General features: G+C 36.2%; 1 protein-coding gene and 1 pseudogene across 2 annotated transcripts; both read left to right on the forward strand.

The window, feature by feature from the left end:
* Window positions 1–270: 270 nt before the first annotated feature.
* On the forward strand, window positions 271–6,439 carry LOC113065546 (caspase-9-like). Of its 2 annotated transcripts, none has more exons than XM_026236879.1 (10): window positions 271–612; window positions 1,022–1,220; window positions 1,419–1,523; window positions 1,655–1,704; window positions 3,360–3,536; window positions 3,649–3,738; window positions 3,915–4,062; window positions 4,334–4,480; window positions 4,562–4,671; window positions 6,046–6,439. In XM_026236879.1, the coding sequence occupies exons 1-10, from the start codon at window positions 481–483 to the stop codon at window positions 6,151–6,153; spliced, it is 1,266 nt and encodes a 421-aa protein (XP_026092664.1). In that variant the 5' UTR covers window positions 271–480; the 3' UTR covers window positions 6,154–6,439. The 2 variants fall into 2 exon arrangements, with proteins under 2 accessions (XP_026092664.1, XP_026092665.1); XM_026236880.1 differs by having other exon boundaries at window positions 1,476–1,523.
* A 1,246-nt stretch (window positions 6,440–7,685) lies between these two features.
* Window positions 7,686–21,169, forward strand: LOC113065547 (SLIT-ROBO Rho GTPase-activating protein 3-like; annotated as a pseudogene).
* The last annotated feature ends 760 nt before the right edge of the window (window positions 21,170–21,929 follow it).

The raw sequence follows: 21,929 nt of genomic DNA on the forward strand, positions 1-21,929 counted from the left end.
TTACATTTTTACTTTCAACAATTACACAAAGCACTACATTATTGTTTTAAGTTACGTATAAAATAGGGTTTTTATGTATATGTAACTTTCTCACTAATTAATATTAAATGTTTTTTTTCTTTTTCATAGACACTGTATTCATACTTTCACTTCCACAGTTAAAATTTCCGTTTTGTTATCTACGTATGAAATTTTGCATTTCGTTTAAACCGAAATCACATCCAATTTAAAACTTTTCAGTTTCACTTGTACTTTTGTAGACACCTGGAGCGTGACGTCCTCGCCAGAAAGCTGTAAACGAGGAAGAGAATCGAAGCTCCGAGCGAGCAGAGATACATTTTATGCTGATTAAAAGTAAATTCGGCTGAGTTAAAGTTTTGTTTTTACGCGTTTTTTATTTAACTTCCGCAAATGAATTAGCAAAAATTCCGTCATGTTGAAAACGTCTCATAGTCATAAACACTTTTAACAGTGTGTAGAATGGACCACAAACATAGACAGATTCTTCAGCTGTATAGGCAAGATCTAGTCACGAGATTAAATCCTGCAGACATCTGCGATGGGTTTTTGTCAAAGGGGGTCTTCACCCAGGACATGATCGATGAAATACAGGTAAAACTGGTGTCTTTGTTTACAAATGGGAAACTGGGAACGCAACGGGATCGTGAAAGTTCACATGCGGTCATTGTGAAAGGTCACAAAAGAACAGTACAGTTTGTTATTTATTTACTTACCCCCTTTAACCCATTATGACTTTCTTTCATTCTGTGGAACACAAATGAAGAATGACAGTCACAGTTGCCATTCACATTAAATGTATGGAACATGATGCACTGAAAGTGAATGGAAACTCAGAATGTCAGTTTCTAACAACCTGTTTAACATCTCAAACCATCATGCTTCATACAGGATGTTCACAGTTGATAATACTGTGCATAATTAGTTTATTGTGAAGGTAAGGCGATATAACCATTCATGTGTGAGTGCAAACCTGCAAATGCAAACATTGTTCTCCTAACAGAGCGAGATAACAAGACGTGACCAAGCCAGGCAACTGTTGATAATCTTAGAGACGAGAGGGAATCAGGCTTTCCCAGCGTTCCTGCAGTGCCTGCATGAAACCGGCCAACATGACCTCGCAGAGCTCCTTCAGAGTGGAGATGGTGCTCATCTGCCCTCTTCCGTCCCTGAACAGCCTTCAGTGATCCCTCTGCCAGTCCGTAAGTGTGTTGCTTCCATTGAAAACACAAGATTTCTTTGGATAAATTTAACTTGGGATGTTCCTATAAAACAATGGAACATAAACCACCTTCACCTACCCATGATCCTCTTAACTGGCATTTTGCTGTGATTTTTCCCCCTAAAGTATATTACAAGATACATAGAGATATCTTATCAGATTTTATGATTCAATGCAGAGAATCCAAAATATTCAGAAAAAACAGACAGATTTGATTTTACTCCTCCACGGTTAGTACCACTGGGACAAGAAAGCCTGCCTGTGCCAAAGCCTCTCAGCACATGTGAGTCACTATCATGTTTTAATTCTCAATAAAGTATGTTCGTTTTCATCTGTTAAATGCTACCCATTAAAAAGTAAATGGGAATTTGGTTGTAAAGCATGAATAACATTTGGATTTATGCATATACACAGCTTCTGAAACTGAGGTGAGACCAAACAGGTCCAGACGTGACCGTATAGAGGTAACCGTGATCACTCTCGCATAACAATCTTGAAAGTTTTAAAAGTCATTTATTCTTATTCACTGATAATTGAGTACAAGTGTATTTGGACTTGTCTTTCTACAATTTTTTTTAATTAAAAGTATGCAAGAATGTGCATATTAGGGCTGGTAATTTAACGTCTTAATGAGATAAAAAATTATGCGTTAAAATTATTAATGCATTTAACGCACTTGCCCAAGACCTATGTGGATCATCTGGCATTTCATAACTAATATGAGACAAGGCAACAACTTACTGTGTGATGGATCCTAGAAAATATCCCTAAAATTCAAGATATGGGGCAAAATGCCCTGTTTGAAAATTTGTCTCATATTTACATCACGTAGTTAAGAAATATGACACAAGTTGTAGGCTAAGTGTAATATCACCAAGTGCAAATGTGATACTCATCTTACACAACTGTTCATTAAGTTAATATTGTATTATTTTGCTCAATTTTGCCAACCAAATTATAAAGACAAATCAGAACTGTTAATCTCTGAGCAACCCACAGCAGCATTTCATTTCTTAATCCACATTTTGAACGAATTTGGTGAACCATTTAACGCATTGAACCATTGGCCATAGTCGCGTTGGCTTTGAAGTGGCTTCAAAAGTACAAGGAGTCATCTGCTCTCTAATCTCTTGTGGTACTTTGATGTCACACACTGATCGGTCTGATGGTGATAACCCGCTTCAATTCGAACAAGCCTAATGATTCAAGGAACCATTCATAAAGAACCCTTTACTTCACTCCTGAATTAATCAGCCATTTGAACGAATCAAATGAATGAATAAATGAGTCGATGATGACATTTACCACCACCTACTGGCAGTTTTGGTTTATTATTTAGAGTATAATTTCATTAAAGAAATCATTTAATATTTTCATAGTAATAATACATTTAAGAAAATAAATGATTAAAGTTATAGTTCACCCAACCAAAAATTACAATTCTGTCATCATTTACTCACATGGTCCAAAAGAGTATATGTAATACATTTTATCAAACAAGATATTTCATGCTGAACCTACTTTTTGTAATCTCTGTTTGATGCTTTGCACAACAATGACTTTAAATGATCTTTTCAGAGTCATTTCTCCAAATCTGATGTGCGATTAATTCGATTAATTATAATAGATTTTCTACGCTGTTGCTGCCGCAGAGCAAGTACCGACTTGCTACTGTCAATACATCCACAGAAATCCTGCTGTGAACATGTAAGCCTTACTGTTGCTGGGCATATAACAGATATGAAATTACCCTGTAGCAGATCTAGACAGGTGGAGCTGGGGAAGGTGCAGGGTTTCTGAAATGTGCAGCAAATTGCTACAGCAAACACTGGCCAAGTATTTGACTGTTGAGCAGCAAGCTCATTTTCTGCATATGCAACAAAAACCAATTAGCTGCGCAATATGAATAATGAAGTCACTATATTGAGTTAGGAGCTATCAGCCTGTGCCATCTAACGTTTCATGACAACCTTGTATTTATTTTAAATTATAATAAATTGCTGTATTTTCTTATCAAATACATGCCATCTTGGTAAGCATAAGAGACTTCTTTTAAAACAAACAAACCAAGAATCTTAATTGCGGAATTGTACCTAACCACTCACTATATTTTGTGTAGTGCTATAAGATGGATGCCAGTCCATGTGGGATCTGCCTGATTATAAACAATTTCAAGTTTGACCCAGCCTCTGATCTGAAAGATCGAAAGGGGTCCAACATTGACTGCGACAAGATGGAGAAAATATTTAAGGCTCTCAACTTTGAGGTTATTGTAAAAAGGAACTTGAAATACAAAGTAAGCACAATACTTCCTCTTCTTCTCACTGTAAACAAAGTTAAGATAAAATTCTGTCTGTCTTTCATACATTTTTAAAAATGATTAAGAACATTTCTCCCCTACAATGTAGAACATAAAACAAGAGATGTCATTCTTAGCAAAGAGGGATCATTCTGCGTATGACTGCTGTGTGGTGATCATACTTTCACATGGTACTGAGGTAAAACCAGTCACATATTTTTTTCTTCAAAAAAGAGGATATGTTATATTTGCTCTTCAGATTTTTGAAGACTATTCGTTTTCAACAAAGAAGTACAACCTGCAAAGAATTACAAAAAAAGAATTAGAGCAATTTTCTCAATCTGCTTTGGTGTTTTACACTTCTCTAATTTTTAGGCAAACCACACTCATTTTCCTGGAGCAGTGCATGGTGTTGATGGACCATCTGTCCCAGTTCAGTTAATCACAAACTACCTCAGCGGCCAGAACTGTCCTTCTCTGCAGGGCAAGCCCAAGCTGTTCTTCATCCAGGCCTGTGGAGGAGGTGGGCATCTCAGAAATCTTTCACAAGTCTCATAGCCAAAAGGTGGTTGGTGGTCACATTTACCGGGAATCTTCATGTTCAAAATCCATGCCATTCACGCTGCTGAAAGCGATGAATATATAAATATGTGAAAAGATATAGAAATGGTTTTCCCACGCACTTTCACGACTTGTTCAAGCTGAACTGGCCACACCTAAAAATAATCCAAAATTTTTGAGATTTTTAAATGTAATATTTATTAGTTTGCCTCACTTTTTCTTCTCATCTGTAGGTAAGAAGGATACAGGGTTTGAGGTTCCTCCGGATGAAAAGGAGCATTCTTCTATTCCCATATCCTCCCGCACGCCTGATGAATTGGATGCTCGGGCCACTTTGCCCACACTCAGCGACATCCTGGTGTCCTACTCTACCTTTCCAGGTCCGTGATTTTGGTCATTACAGAAACAAACCTATTGATTGCTAAACACAAATAAGATGATAAATGCTACTGCACCTGCAGGCTATGTCTCCTGGAGGGACACACAGGCCGGATCCTTTTATGTGGAGAATCTTGATCGTGTGCTTGAGGAGAATGCTGCCACGGAAGATCTGGTGACCATGCTGACGATGGTACATTTCTGTCTCGTAAAGCTTCTTAAAACAACTGATAGATATAATAAATACATGCTCAAAAATGGAAAAAAAGAAACCAAATCAAAGCAAATTCCATAATAATGCTACCAATTAGGGTAGAGCAGTATGATGGTACAGTACGTACCATATCAAGCAGTTGATATTCTGCTATCTTATATATTCTGCTAGCTTTATAGATAATTTTTTTTAAAGATCTGACACCAAGCAAAAACTATAGTCTGCTCTTCAAAATGCATCACATACACATTTTTGTTGAAGTACTATATTTTCACTGGTGCCAGACATAAAATAAACTCATGCTTTTGTGTTGCATTTAAAGGAAACTAAAAATCTGATTTATTTACTCACATGTGACAGATTGGATTTTGTACACATCTAAGCATAAAAATCCATGAGAGATGTGATTTTTTTTTTTTTTTTTTTCATCCGTTCTGAGCTGCTTCTAAATATGGTTTGATACATATCTGATACCTGGACATCTTGACACATCTAAACATGATAATATACACTAAACTTTCTTAATGTCACATTATAAAGCAGGAGTTGCCTATGTGCTGTATGCAGGCAGAAACTCAGCTTCTTTTATTGGGATGCAAACTTTATATATACAGGAGAGATTATGCACACCGAAACAAACTTGTTTTGAGCTGCTGTCCCCTTAATTTTATAAATAAAATATATTCACTACTAAAAGCTACATTCATATTTTTCAGCAAGATGATAATTTTCCTGTTCTTAAGTAATTAACGATCTGTAGATAAAATAACTTTTTATCCGTTCAGTTAAATTGTGCGCTGTAAACATCAATGCTGTAAACAAACAACTGCTGGGCTGGTAAGTGATCAAGGTATAAGTGAGATAATCACAGCCAGTGTGCAGTAAAGTCAAAGAACCATGTCAATTATATAATTAATTTTTATATACAGCTGTTCAAAAGCCAAGCGTCAACTGTGTTGCTGTATGAGATCAGCATTGGAATCATTCTAGTTTAGGTAGAGATTCATATACAGTAAATGTACAGTTAGTATCAGACACGAGTCGTGACTTAATTGGATGTAAATAGGTGGAACAAAAAATTGGGTTTGGTCAAAAAATCGAATTTGTGCATTAAGCCCTGCAGTGTAAACTCAGTCTTAGGTTTGTGCCAAACAAAAAAAATTAAGGTACGCATAAGTTAGACATTCAAGTTAGACTAAAACAGACACTATTCATATAATTTATGCCTATGTAATATGTATAAATATTTTTGGTTTGACTTTCAAGCAGAGATAATTATATTTATAAAATGTATATATTTCAAAATTTGTGTATTTAAATAAAGTATATATATTAAATATCTATTTTCTTTAGGTAAATGATGCGGTCTCCCAAATATCTGCCAAAGGGTTGTATAAACAGATGCCCGGATTTTTCAGCGTCCTCCGAAAACTTCTCTATTTTCAGTCTTCGCAGTCATGATCACTTGAAGGTTTTTTGTTTGTTTGTTTGTTTTGCTGCAGTAGGAACACTACCATGTACTCAATAAAATGTGATTAAGACATTTGTAATTTTTTATGTCATAAACTGAACCATGTGATCAGAGCATTAACTAACTTGAGTTTTTGGTGTCAAAAGGACTAATGTTAACGGAGATGAGGCTGCTTGCAGCGGGATACATGAAAAAACGAGCACCTGGTGATCACCTGGAGCTCACGTATCCAAAATTGCCAAAGCAACGTTTTTTACAAATAAACAACAGATTTGACATTCTTGTCTGAAATTTTCTTAGAAATGAATTTCATGATACAATAACAGTAATATTTAGAAAACGATGCAGGTTTTCCCTTCCGCCATTAACGTTCTCTGATTGGTGTGAAATGCATTCTGGAATTCCTGGCTTCCTCAAGTATTCTTTGCTCAAGTTCGCACAAGTCACCTCTGGATGCACCATTGAGAAAAAGGGCGAAGCAAGAATACCTCCAGGGATTTGAACTGTAATTGGCTAGATGTGAATTTTGAATTGGAACAGTACTTAAACGACGACTGATGACGATTCACAAGTCGACAAGAACAGGGCTGTGTTCACAGAGGACCTCAGATGATGCCAACCCTGAAACAACATAGCCTACAGATGTACCTAATTTTGCTATCAGTTTGATTGCATCATATAATAATTGCTGTTCATAGTGTTCATCGTCTGTTTTATTTTTCCATAATTTTCTGTCATATGCACACAGACTGACAGTCACCACTGATAAGCTACTACTAAATATTGTAGAAACTAAATTTTCTGTAAAGTTGCTTTGCAATGATTTGTATCGTAAAAAGCGCTACACAAATAAACTTGAACTGAATTGAATTTAAAATTCTTACCTCCGAGACTACCAAGTTATGATTTATATGACCTTATTAGGCTACTTATGGTGAGTATTAGGCTTATCATTACTGCTGATCACTGCTGTTGATGATATTGTAATATTTACATTAAATAATCAGAGAAGTATAGACAAGTTTATGAAAGCATCGCTCCACAATACAATAGCAAAATATATAAATAAATATGTATAGTATTTTTATGTTACATTAATCATCATTTAGCACACCTTCCTAAGAAAAGGGTATGGACCAAATACATTGCAATTACTTAATTATATCTAGACAGACTTAAATTAGTTTCAGATCTATATTTGTGCTCTTATTATTTCATTTATTTTGCCTTTAATGTAAATAACCGTACAAACAAAATAATTTCTGCTGTGAATTTATGTTGATGTTAATTACATTGTGCGAGCTGTCTCTTTAACACCGCGTGGGTTATCGACACGTTGCTGATGATTGGGCTGACATTTTTTGATACACCCACCAAAACAAGAGAAAATGTATCACAAACCCCTTTGCACACCGTTTCCAGGAAACATGTCAGTCAAACCGGAAACCGTAGCAAAACGTTGCGCACCGGTTTGAGCTTGAACTTTGCCCCAGACAAGATATTGAGAAAGTGATGAACCCAATCAGCAGATATGGGGCTTGATTGTTAGGAGGCCATGATGGGCCAGTTTGCGTCACACTTCTACTCTTTACAAATTTGTAAGCAGAAGGTAAAATTCACACATATAAACCACTGATAACTTGATAATTTTACAAGTGCAATTTGATAATTTTTTTTTAGCGTTATACTGTGCACAGCAGTAGGAGGACAATAGACTTTTAATGTAGCCTACTTGTGGCCCAGTTGTGGTATTTGACTGTGGTTAGCTGTCACAATGTGTTCTTAAGAAATATCCAGTTGCATACCGTGTGTCTCTTCTAGTGAATAAAATACAAATAAAATATATAATGAAAATTATAGTTCCAATAATGAGACTAATAGAGTGGCAAATAGACGTATTTCGATTTATCATGGGAAACAGATAAGAAACTCAGGAGAGGAAGGAAATGAATACGACCTAACACCCTAACACCAAGAAAACGTATCAGCAATAGAACTGTTAGTGAGAATGTGAAAGGGAAGCGAGGTCTCACTTAATAGTGATTAATAATATAGTGAATTTCGACGGTTATTATCAGTCCTTGGGGATGTATTAAAGGAACAGGAACAAAGTATCTGCGTAAATGAACTAAAATGGCATGTGATGCAGTCTGATGATCCATATAATCTGCTGTAGTAGGAAAACAGAAAGGTCGTAATGCTCATTATACGGTCAAAGCATTTTAGATGCATCAAAATGAAAGCGTTTTCCACTGCTTATGTTTGTCTTAGCGACCTTATTATTGTCGGCCTGCGTGGGAAGATCTTCAGAGGAAGCTGAAACTTACTTTCAGAATGACAATAGTCCTCTAAGACGTTTGAACGGTTAGACCAATAGCCATTACTGAGGTGTGTAGCCCTAAATAAAGTCTGTCAGGTTGCTTGCATCCAAATGGAAAATATAGTGTTTGTGAAAGTGAGAAGGCACAGTGAGGGAGGAGGGGCCAGTAATGTGAGGTTTTACTCCGCATCAGTGCACACTACACAGTGACCGAGTGAGGAAGGAGGACAGCAGCCTCGTCTTTCTCTGCATCTCACAGTGCTTATGTATGTGCGAGGCAAAGACAGTTTCTTAGGGCTTTGGTTTGGACGTGCGATAATAAAGGAGTTTGGAAGTTGTTTATGATGATCTATTGAGAATGCCAATGTGAACATCTGCAGGAATTACTAAGGTAAGTGTTGTGGTTTTACTTACAAATGCAATAATAGCGTAATTTTGTCGTTTTAATGTGTGAAATATTTTCTACTTATGTAGTTGTCCGTTTGCACGTGCTAATTTGTCTTTTTTTCCCCATACATTACTTTTGGTTAATACATATAATATAATTAAAAATGCATATTAAACTTTTTTTCACACATATTGCTAAAATAACTTACTCTCTCTCTCTCTCTCTCTCTCTCTCTCTCTCTCTCTCTCTCTCTCTATATATATATATATATATATATATAGAGTAAGTTATTTTAGCAATATATATATATATATATATATATATATATATATATATAAAATTATATATTTTTATATTTTATTCATTAATTTATTATTATTATTATTATTATTATTATTATTGTTATTATTATTATTATTATTAACCTAAGCCAGCTAGCAAGCTATGCCAAGAAAGTTTATTAAAATTTGTTTTTGTTTTTATTCGGAAACATGCATGTTTCATTTTCTGAATATGCCTGTTAACATTTGTTGACGATATGTCAGTGAACATTTGGTTACTTTTATGGGATGTGAATGGGGAAGTTTCTGTGAAGAATGACAGAAGGAGAGAGTCTGAGGGGGTGGCCTGTTGTCATGATTCACGGTGAGAATGTGCTGCTGCTGTCTGATTTGCTCTTGACACAGGAAGTCTTCTACCTTCCCCTTTTTGACAAAAGATGTGCAATTTGTTCACTAAAATTGAACAGTACACTGTACATCCACCGTACTGTAGGTCATGACGGATGACCACGGTCAAATGTCGAATGAGGACACTCCTGCAATGAACAGATGAATGAGTGCTGAAGTTGCTTTGAAGAGTATATAGGCTATGCTTATTAATTCTAATTTTTTCTTTTTGAATCTGCGTATATTATGCAAGACATTTTTTATGATGTCAACTGCAGAAAGTGTTTATAGACTTGTTGCTTGATTGCCTCAGTACTCAGATCTTAAAGCCAAAGAAATTTGAATATAGCTTTAAACTTGGCACTAGTCCACACTGAAAGTTAATTTACATGTTTCTCATTACTGTGAGTCATATAGATCGTCAAAATATCAAATTAAAAAGCATGAAGTGCCAATGAAAATCGTTTTCAAGTATATTCTTTAAACTTCTTATTAAGCTTCTGTTCATTCACCTAGCTGGAGCTACGATGTCTTCCCATGTCAAACTGTGGAGGGACAGAGTGAGCACGACAGACTATGATACACAGTTAAAAGGTATTGATGTCCTAATATTTAATACCCTTAAAGATTTCTGAGCAATGGAAAGCCAAAATGATTGCTTTCCAATGCTATGAAATTTGCTGATCCGTTTCTGCTGCAGGTTTTGTATGTGCTTCCGAAATCATAGATAACCAATTTACTCATCTTTGATATTAAGTTAGTTAATAAAAATAAAAAATGTTCATACTTAGTTCATGTTAGCTCTGGTACATTAAATAATATTAACAGATACAACTTGTCAATGTTGTTGAATATTGAAATTAGCATTTATTAATCTTAATGTTGTAGAAGTATTTGTCATTGTTAGCTTTTGTTATTCCATCGCCATCCGTCTTGTTAAACTTTGTGAAGCCAACATGTTCCAGTTAATTGTTATTGAACACCTGTCAAATGAAACATAACATATATAGAAATATAATTGGGCTGTCTCTTTTTCTCTCCACTAGAGGTGCGTTTGCAGCTGGCCGATCAGTTGAGGGTATTTGACGGTCAGCTGGAGCAGAAGACTCAGGTGTTGCAAGATCTGTTTGATTATTTGCGCAGACGAGGCGAGATCGAGGGGGAGTACGCCCGTTCACTGGACAAACTGTGTGACAAGTTCTCCTCCAGAACCAGGAAGTGAGGATATGCAAAGAAAAAAAATCACCATTAATGCATGAAAAACTGTTCTTAACCTATAAATGCATTTGTTCAATGGCCCCAAATAGTGACAAAAATTGGGCACTTGTGCCACCCTAAAAAAAACAATGTAATTTATTTTAAAGAAAGATTTCCCAAACACTTTTTTTCAAGAAAGAATTACACAAAAAGTATTATATATATAATTCCATACTACTGATCAAAAGGTTGGGGTTGGTTGGAATATTTGGGAACACTTTACAATAAGGTTCAATGTGTTCGTGTTAGTTTACTTTAGTTAACATACTTCTGAAGAATTTGTTCATCTTAATGTTAATTTCAACATTTAGTAAATCACTGAAATCAAAAGTTGTATCTGTTAATATTATTTAATGTACCTGAGCTAACATGAACTAACAGTTGCATTTTAATTAACAAACATTAACAAAGATTTATAATTACTGTAACAACTGTATTGCTCATTGTTAATGTTAGTTAATGCATTAGCCAGTGTTAACAAATTATCGTAAAGTGACTCTGAAGGACTATGCTGAAAGGAGTCTTGTATGTTCACCAACCCTGCATATATTTGTTTTAAAATTCAGTCAAATTAGAAATATTGTGAATTATTATTATTACAATTTAAAGTAACTGTTTTCTATTTTAATATATATTGAAATGTAATGTATTCCAGTGATTACTTCAAGCCATTACTCCAGCATTTATCTGAATTAGAAAACTGTATTATAAAAGACTTTGCTGTCACTTTTAATTCATTAAATGCATCTTTTCTCAGTAAAAGTATTAATTTATATATATATTTAAAAAAAAGGTACGGACACCAAATTTTAAAAAGGTACTGTATAGGTTTTATTTTAGGCAAAACGTATATGCCTGTATGGCTGTGTATCTTACCAGGAACTTGATAACTCGGTTCTCTGTTCCTGTGCCCCTCAGGAAGGAGCCCAGCCATCAGTCAGTGGTTAACTGCTGGCAGGTGTTGTTGACACAAACACGGCAGGAGAGCAAAGATCACAGTTTCTTGAGTGACAGCTACAGTAACACTCTGCCTCAACAGCTTTCACACTGTGCTGAACATGCCCAACGCCTGGCCAAGCGGGTACACACCTACCATCACAGACAAATTTTACATCCTACCACATTTGCAAAAATAAACACCCACATATTTAATGTCTTGGAGCAAACATGCCCATGTATATACATGTGGCTTGCTCTGCACTGATACTTTGCAGTACATTGCCAGACACCTTTCGCATAGCCACCTACCACTCGCCTGACATTGTAATAGACAGTTGCTAAAATTATCATTTATATTTCTGTTTTTACATTATTTATATTTTCAGAGCAGAGAAATTTGCACCCAGCTACAGGATGGGCTTCAGAAGGTCACCACAGAACTTCATACAGTGAGTTTATCGCATCAGTCCTCTCATTAAGCCACGTTCTTTTTTCAGAACAATTTTTGCTTGAATTTACATTTAATGGATTGTAAAATGTCACTGCAAATCTTATTCCTGTGTATGTTGAAAACCAGACCTTGAAGACGTATTACCAGTACTACACTGAGTTCCTGTCTGCCGAAGGCAAACTAAAGGATGCAGTCAGACTGGAGGAAAAGCAAAAGCAAAGTGCTTCTAAAAAGATGGAAAGACAAATAGAGAAAGTATAACTCCCTTTTTAATACCAACATATGAAACTGTTGTGTTTGTAATGGTTATAATAAAGATGCATCTATGAATCAGTACAAGTTAAGCTTAATCAACAGCACTTGTGGCATAATGTTGATTACCAAAAAGAGAGAGAGAGAATTTTCACTATGTTTCCCCACATATTATGCATACAAGTGTGTGTGTGTATATATATATGTGTGTGTATATATATATATATATATATATATATACATGCATGCATGCATACATACATGTAGACCACTTTGTAGACATTTATTATTTAGTTGGCACATTCCTAGAAAATTAGGAATGTGGCAATTTATGTTAATCTACATTATGCCACAAAAACTCTGACTGGTGACAGAATCAAGGGAACAAGAGAATGTTTTGCTTTCATGAACATGTGCTGCATCCTCCACTGTGCAGAATGGTGTGGGGCAAGTGTTAGCTGCACAGGGTAGGCAGACTAGATCACAGCAGTTGGTTATTGTGGTCACATTGTGAGACCTGAATTGACTCACTAAATGTGTGTGGACAAGTGATTGTTCTAGTTACATCTGAGGCTACATTTCATCTCTTTATCTGTGCACAGAGGCAAAATAAAGTTCAGGAGATTCGGCTAAAGTGCACAAAAGCACGCAATGACTACCTGCTCAACTTGGCTGCAGCGAATGCATGCATGAGCAAATACTATCTGCAGGATCTCTCCACCCTCATAGATGTGAGTTCATTACACAAGCTATACAATCACGTTTCAGTACTGAGCAGGTTTAACTCAACCCCTCATTGCATGCCCTCTTAGTGCTGTGATCTGGGTTACCACCAGTCCATATCCAAGGTGTTTCGTTTTTACATGGCCAGTCGCCAGTGGGCCCAGCAGAACTTGAGCACTGGGTTGCAGCAGCTGGACACAACGGTTTCAGAACTAAATCAGAACCAGGACAGAGACACTCTCATGCAGGCTAACATCTCAGCCTTTTGCATGCCCCTCCGCTTTCAGTATCAACCCTGTGAAGGCGACCAGGTACTGCCTGATAAAATATATCTGTATAAGTGGAGAAATGTGTGCTTGCTTATGTATATATCTTCATCCAGGAAGTGGAGGTGTCAGCAAACTGTGAAATGTTGGGCGAGCTGGTGACTCGCTTCCATCAGCTGCAGTCCAGGCTGTCTTCAGTCACCATGGAGGTTGAGGAGGTACACAAAACCATCACGTGTTATGTGGCCCTCTACTAAAAATAGGATAGATGTACTTAGGGCTATTTGTATAATTTAATACTGTATTTTTGTGTACTCCTTAGCAATTGGGTTTAATACTCATCAAATGTGTTGCAGTCTGGCAAATTACTTCAGTCAGCTCAGTCTTCCATGCTGGATGGTATTGTAGAGGACACATTTGGATCCACCCCAGACTTTCCCAGCAGCCCATCCTCACCAGAGGGTGATGTATCAGTCAGCAAGACATATCTGCAGAGGCGCAGAGCCAGCCTTCCAGACACTGAGAGTTTGTACTTCATGGTAATCTATTATGTTTCTATAATTTTTATGTATGTTGTTAGTAGTAGTATTATATTTCTATTGCTGTTTTCGTCTGAGATTGTCTATTTCGTGTGACTTTATATTACAGAAAGTCAGGGAGCATCTTTGTAACAGCTCTTTAATATCAAAACTGGAGGCCAAACATGACCTGCTAAAGGTTGCCATTCAGAAAGGTGGAATAATGTCTCCTATTTTTACAGACATTGTTGTAAAGCAAAGACCACACAAACAAATGCAATTATTTCTTCAACTTTGTTCTTCTGGCTCTTTTTCTTATCAGCTGAAAGTGTTGACCGTAACCATTGCAGGTAAGGAAGCTGAAGCTTAAAATAGATACATTTTGTTCTGTAAAAATATTTGGGTAAGTTCCTTCATTTTTATTGGGGTAGCAAGAGCAGAAGATGCCTTTTTTTAATTTTTGGTGATGACTATAATTAAACATTTTGTCACAATTAAACTGTTTATTTAGAACACGCTCCAAAAGATCTGTGCGTCATAAAAAGAGTAACCCTGGTTCCCAGATCAGCCAGAAGCTTTTCAATGGGGATCTTCTATCATACATCCAAGTAAATATCTCTGATTCAGGAAGTGTTCTGGATTGACTCAGAACAGTACAAGGCATCTGACTCACTCTGTGTTTTCTCCCCATTAGGCCTCAGGACAGCTCATTCCTGCCGTGGTGGAGAGCTGCATTCGCTTCATCAACCTCAATGGTAAATCTAAGTCAGTAGTTAATGCCTCTTTCTACCATTCTTTCTATCTTAATCACTGGTTTTCTCTGGTTAGGTCTACATCATGAGGGATTGTTCAGAGTGTCGGGATCTCAGATGGTGGTGAATCAGCTGAAGGATGCGTTTGAGAAAGGTATGTGCAGTGGGCAATGATATGTTCCTCACTTTCTCTGAGCATTAGTAATAGGCTGTGATTTTTGTATTTATTCATAGGCGATGACCCTCTTGCTGATGAGGGCTGTGACATGGACTCTGTGGCTGGAGTGCTGAAACTTTATTTTAGAGGTCTAATGAAACCACTCTTTCCTGAGGACAGTTATGAGCAGCTGATGGAGTGTGGGCGTAAGAGCACTTTACAACACCATTATCTGCTTGTGTGTTGATCGTGTGTATGCTTTCTTTCCTGTGGTGAGATTTTCTGTTTAAACAGGAAGTGTGGGCATGACGTATTGCAGGGCTGATTTTTAGTTCAGCAAATTACTTTATTGTGTACACTACCATTAGTAAGATTTTATTCAGTAAGGATGCATTAAATTGATCAAAAGTGACAGTAAAGACATTTGTAATATTACAAGATATCTATTTCAAACAATACCAGGTTTTTTTTTGTTTTACTTTCTATATATCAAAGAAAAAAACACCAAAATATTAAGTAGCACAACTCTTTTTAACATTGATAATGAAAATTCAGCTTTTAAAATAATTACACTTTAAAATATATTGAAATAGAAAGCATTTATTTTAAATTGTAATAATATTTCACAATATTATTGTCTTATTGTGCATTTAGAATGCATGCAGCCTTGGTGAGCATAAGAATTTTTATTTTAGCGTATTATGTTACATAAAGAAATTTATAAATCATTCTTTGTTTTCCGTACTGAAAAAAATATTATATTTCACAGATATTGATTTCTATTTATATATATATATATATATATATATGTGTGTGTGTGTGTGTGTGTGTGTGTGTGTGTGTGTGTTCTATTTTATACTTGTTTTTTATTATAAGTACTACTACCGGTACTTATATCTTTCTAAATGTTTATATTGTCCCAAATAAATATATATATATACTAACTGATTTTGCTATTATTATTTGCTACAAGCTAATGGTAGTAGATTCTAGATTTAAGAGAGCATCTTATTCGACAAAAGTCAATATTTTGGTTTAAAAAAAGGCTGAACGTTTTAAAAGCATATCTGCTAAAAGTTTATTTTTGTCGACTTCTAGACAGAACCACAATTAACTAATCATATGGAGTCTTTAACTTTACCTCCATTACAGAAATAGATGACGAGACAAAGAAATTAACACAGCTGAAGTGCATCATCTCCTCATATCCTGCCTCCCTCCTCATTGTCATGAGATATCTTTTCGCATTCCTTCACCAGTGAGTATTACACGGTGTGTTTGGTTTTTGCTCTTTTTCAATCACAAACCCCCAACATCTGAATGTCTGTACTTGTGTGTAAAGTGTCTCCCAGTACAGTGATGAGAACATGATGCAGCCCTATAACCTGGCAGTGTGTTTTGGTCCCAGTCTGGTGAGGGGACCGAACAACGGCGATGCAGCAGAGCTTCAGCGCATCAACTCACTGGTCAAGACCATCATTATCCAACATGAGAGCATCTTCCCTAGCCAGAATGAATTACCTGGGCCAGTGTATGAAAAGTGCATGACTTTGGAAGAAGACGACTGGTAAGAATTAAGCTCCAGCCTTGAAGTGCACTGTGCATACATACACTCACACACATATAGTATGTGCTAAGGACATGTGCTAACAAAGTCTTAACGTTATGATTTTTGGTAAAGCTGCTTTGAAACAATGTGTGATATTTCTCATCTCTATAGTGAGGCCGAAGGAGATGGAGAATCAGAGCAATCTCAAATAAAAGAAGCAAAAGACGGTAGGGTTAACATGGTTTACTTATCAGCATTTGGACTAGCAGAATTTAACCAACTCCTTTTGATCTGTTTTGATGTGCAGAGCTGCAAGGAGTGGCCTTGTTCAACTACACAGGCCGTTCTTCTGCTGAGCTGTCCTTTAAACATGGAGACCGTCTCGTCCTACAAAGCAAAGCCTCCTCTGATTGGTGGAGAGGGGAGCTGAATGGAACAAAGGGTCTCATCCCAAGTAAATATATCAGTGTGCCTAGGTAGGTTTTCATCTCTTTGGATAGCCACATTACTCAAAGCAAATAATACACACATAATATACTTACATATACAATAAATATAGGAGCACATTTAACTAAAATTCATATGGGACATTATGTAAAGCTTCTCGATATGAACAACAGTAACCAAGGGGGCGGAGCTGTGCAAAGAGTCAACTGAAGAAACCGCTTAATGATTTCACTTGTTTATTTGCTTGATTGTCCATAATCAATGCATTTACGTATACTCATTTATGTCACTGTCTTTTCATGATTGTATTTGGTGTTATGCAAATGAAAGCCATTTAGAAGATTGAGCTGTGGTTCATGGGAACAACAGACGTATCACTATTGAGTCAATGCCACAATCTGTTACTACCAGCCACAGTCTGGAGTGGCATAACACTTCTCAGTCATCTTCCTCTGTGTTGTTCAGCGTGGATGGAGGCCAAGATCAGAAAGGGAAGGAAACTCTGAGATCCAGTTGTGGCAAACAGCAGACAGAAGAAGAGCAGAAAGCAGAGCAAAGTACACGGTAAAACCCCCACAGGCTGTTTAATGCGAACCGCTGAATGTAGAGACATGAACTACATAACCATTTTGAGTTTTATGTACTTGTAAAACCACATGGTTGTTTCATTCTTTAAAAAAGCGCTGTTATTATTACATAGAGTGCCAAAGTGCCATCCATTTACCATAGTTTCATTCAGAGCTTTATTTATCCCCATGGGGCAATTAATTTGACTGTCAGTTTCAGATGTAGAGACAACACTTAACAAATATTCAAAATACATTACATATATATAAACCAATTAATTATATTTATTACATAAACGAATTGCATCAGGCACAAAAGTAGATTTATAATGGATTGTGGAAAGCCTAAAAGTTCTTAAACGCCTCCCAAGGGGCATCCACTCGAAATAGAATACAAAGGGTGTGTGCTATCTCCCATTATTTTACGCAATATCTTCACCCCTTGCTGTTCATAACAAGATGCAAGACTATGTGAAGGAACACCTGTTATTTTTGAGCACATTTACAATACCTTGCAAGAAAAGCAACAAATGAAAGAGAAAGATAAAATGCTTTCAACAAATGATTTCTAAAAAGATCTAAGAATGGGTCTCTGTGATCTTTTTAATTATAGCGTCAGTATTTTTAGCTAACTTCAACATATTATCAAAAATTGTTTCTAAATACTTTATATTGTTCAACAACATCCACTTGTGTGCCGTTAATAATCACTAGATTAAGTGCAAGTGCTTTCCTGCTAAAATGAACAACCATCTCCTTAGTCTTTAAGACTTTTATGTCTAGTTTCATACTGCTACAACAAGAAATAAAATTGTGCAAATGAATTGCGCTCATGAAAAAAGGCTGCTTATTCAGTCGAGTCTGTTTTTGTTTCATTAGCCACAGTAGCTGTCACATCTAGAATGAATGATAATATCTCTATTTTTAAAAAAAGCTCCCGAACAAAAAACATTATTAGGCTATATTCTTTTATGATAGGCAACGTGAGAAAAACTCTCGAGAACAGGCTTGTGACAGATAATATAAGTTACTAAATAAATACACGATTGTGATAGAGAATAAGGAGCTGATGTCTGATTTATTCAAGCGGTCATATTTTACCATGTTTACTATGGTAACATGTTTAGCGTGCATATCTTTTTCATCGCTTATAAATATTTCAGCCTTGTATGGTGATTCTAAAATCCACATTGGATCAAGTTATTTCAAACACTCACTGCTGACTGAAAGAGAGTTTTGAGCTCAACTTATTTAAAAAAGTGTTTAATGCTGGTGTTATAGCTGTTATCTTTCTGAAATGATCCGTAGTGCAGACTCTCTATTTTTATAAAAGCTCCCGAACAAAAGTCATTATGCAACGTGGAGCTAAACTCACGAAATGAAACGACAGTTAAAATGTTACTTAATAAATACACAATTGTGATAGAGAATAAGAAGCTGACGTCTGATTTATCCAAGCGGTCATATTTACCATGTTTACTATGGTAACGTTAATGTTTAGCGTGCATAGTCTTTTACATCGCTTATAAATATTTCTGCCTTGTTTAGTGATTATAATCCACATCGGATCAAGTTATTTCAAACACTTGCTGCTAACTAAGAGTGAGTTTTGAGCTCAACTTATTTTAAAACGTCTTTAATGCTGGTGTTAAAGCTGTTATCTTTCTGAAATGATCTGCGCTGACGCTCTCTAGACAAGGAGAAACTCTGCCTTTGTTCATAACCCCTCCTCTAGCCTCAGCTGGCCCGCTTTGGCCCAAGGTTTTCGTCGGGCCAAAAAAACCTGCCCGTTGGCCCCGAGGAAGCCCCGGCGAGGCACGATCAAGCCCCGGAAGTGACAGTGGAAACATGACTGGCCCTGGCTCGCACTAGAACGCCCGGTCTTAGCTCGATAGTGGAAACACGGCTAATGATGCATTTAAGAGAGGCAGGGCATAGAGGACTTACAATAATGTACAGTATTTGAAAAATTATGTTGTATTTTTATTTAAAGCATATCAACATATTCTGTTACACCAAATACACGAAATAATGATCTTTAAAAAAAAGCATCATATGACCCCTTTAAGTTTTTGGAGAGTGTAGGGAGTTTGATTTATTTATTTGGCACTGAAATTGGTGGAAATTGTTCTGCGGAATCAGAGCTGTTGAATGCAATCGATAAAAAAATAATAATAATAATATTTGTTTTAGTTTTTTTAAATAATGCCTTACGCAAAAGAATACTCTATAGCAACCACATAGCTCACAGTAGGTCTGTCTTTAAATGTTACAGAAATGAGGAGAAAATTAATGTGAATTTTTACTTCTGGAACCCAATTGTTGTATGTTGTTCTGTTTATCATGTGACTTGAACACTTTCCATATAAATACAAGAAAGGAACAAACATGTAATCTAAGAGAACTTTATTAATTCTTAGTACATGATGGTCAAATAATGAAATGTAATTTTTACTCCATAATGATGACCAATGATGCAATTCATTAATCATTAATAACTAGCTAAACTGAACAATAATTCTTTCTGTAATCATTTTCTAGGCTCAAGGTCACTAGTGATAAAGCCGGAGTCGGGCCGAGTCCTGTCACTTCTAGAAAGTTTTCATTACAAATACCCACAGGACAAAATGCAGTGTCCGGAAATTCTCCTGGCGCTCTGCGGAAAACATTAGAGTGTGTAATTAGATTGTTTGCTTTTTACATAGATTTTAAAATCACAGATTATTATCTACAGAATCATGACTAAATCTGTCAATTTATAACTTACACAGCCCTCAAATGAGACGAAACCGCTGCCGATGGAGGAAGCGGAGAGGAATTCTCAACAGAAGTGGATAAGGTCAGGGCATTTCAATCTCATTTATAATCCTAATGAGTTTTCCATCCTCCCTCTATTAAAGTGTATTTTTGTCCATACTATCTTGCAGGAAGTGCATAACATGATGCACTCAGTGTTTAAAGAGCTCGTCATTCGCCAATCTTCCCCAGAACAAAACACATCTACATTCTCAGAGATCACCGTCTCTGTGCAAGCACCTTCAAACAAAGGACCAGGAGGGAAAGGAAAAGGTTTATTTAGATCAGCTGACAATACAGACTGAAAAAAAGAGAGAGAGGACCAGGGGAAAATTGTGTAACAATAAAATTTAGGTGAAGCATCAGTCTGAGTGAGAGCTCAATCTCTGTTTATGGTATTTTTTGTACAGTTTAAATAGTTTTAAGGGGTCCTTTCAATTCAATATGTGAATGTGACAGTAGTATGGACATTTAATTTGTCATTTTTTTTATTTTCTTATTGATGCACTTTGTAGTAACAAGCAACTGTACTCTGGTGTACTTTACCCTGTGAAATGAGACGATATCAGGCCTACAGTAAGGCTAGACTCTTAACAATCTTTTATTTTATTATTATTATTATTATTATTATTAATATATTTTTTATTTATAATGTGAGAACTTTGTAAGAAATTTTGAATTCCACACAGCACGACACTTACACCCTAAAATATAACTAACACGGTCTTGAGATATCATGACAATCTCTTTAAACAGTAAAACAGTAAAAAAAGTGTCCAGAAGTGTATAAAACATATGAACGATCCATGATCAAGTTTTCTCATTCCTTGTGATGAACTTTAAGCTGCTACAGACAGAGCTACTTTTCTTTGTGTATTGATTTAAAACTTGGTACAAGCAGATACAAATGTGCTATGTATGCAGTTCTCTAAAATATAAATTATTATCATAGATTTATGGAAGTGTATTTTGGGTGAACTAAATTAATGTTTTAAAATTTATATATACAGTATATATACACAGGTGCTGGTTATATAATTAGAATATCATCAAAAAGTTGATTTCACTAATTCCATTCAAAAAGTGAAACTTGTATATTATATTCATTCATTACACACAGACTGATATATTTCAAATGTTTCTTTCTTTTAATTTTGATTATAACTGGCAACTTAGGTTGCAATCCCAACAATCCCAAATTCAGTATCTCAGAAAATTAGAATATTACTTAAGACCAATACAAAGAAAGGATTTTTGGAAATATTGGCCAACATGAAAAGTATGAACATGTACAGCACTCAGTACTTAGTTGGGGCTCCATTTGTCTAAATTACTGCAGCAATGCGGCGTGACATGATCAATCTGTGGCACTGCTCAGGTGTTATGAGAGCCCAGGTTGCTCTGATAGTGGCCTCACCTCTTCTGCATTGTTGGGTCTGGCATATCGCATCTTCCTCTTCACAATACCCCATAGATTTTCTAGGGGGTTAAGGTCAGGCGAGTTTGCTGGCCAATTAAGAACAGGGATACCATGGTCCTTAAACCAGGTACTGGTAGCTTTGGCACTGTGTGCAAGTGCCAAGTCATGTTGGAAAATGAAATCTGCATCTCCATAAAGTTGGTGAGCAGTAGGAAGCATGAAGTGCTCTAAAACTTCCTGGTATACGGCTACATTGACCTTGGACCTCAGAAAACACAGTGGACCAACACCAGCAGA

This window comes from Carassius auratus, chromosome 48 (genome assembly GCF_003368295.1).
Source record: "Carassius auratus strain Wakin chromosome 48, ASM336829v1, whole genome shotgun sequence".
Classification (NCBI taxonomy): Eukaryota; Metazoa; Chordata; class Actinopteri; order Cypriniformes; family Cyprinidae; genus Carassius; species Carassius auratus.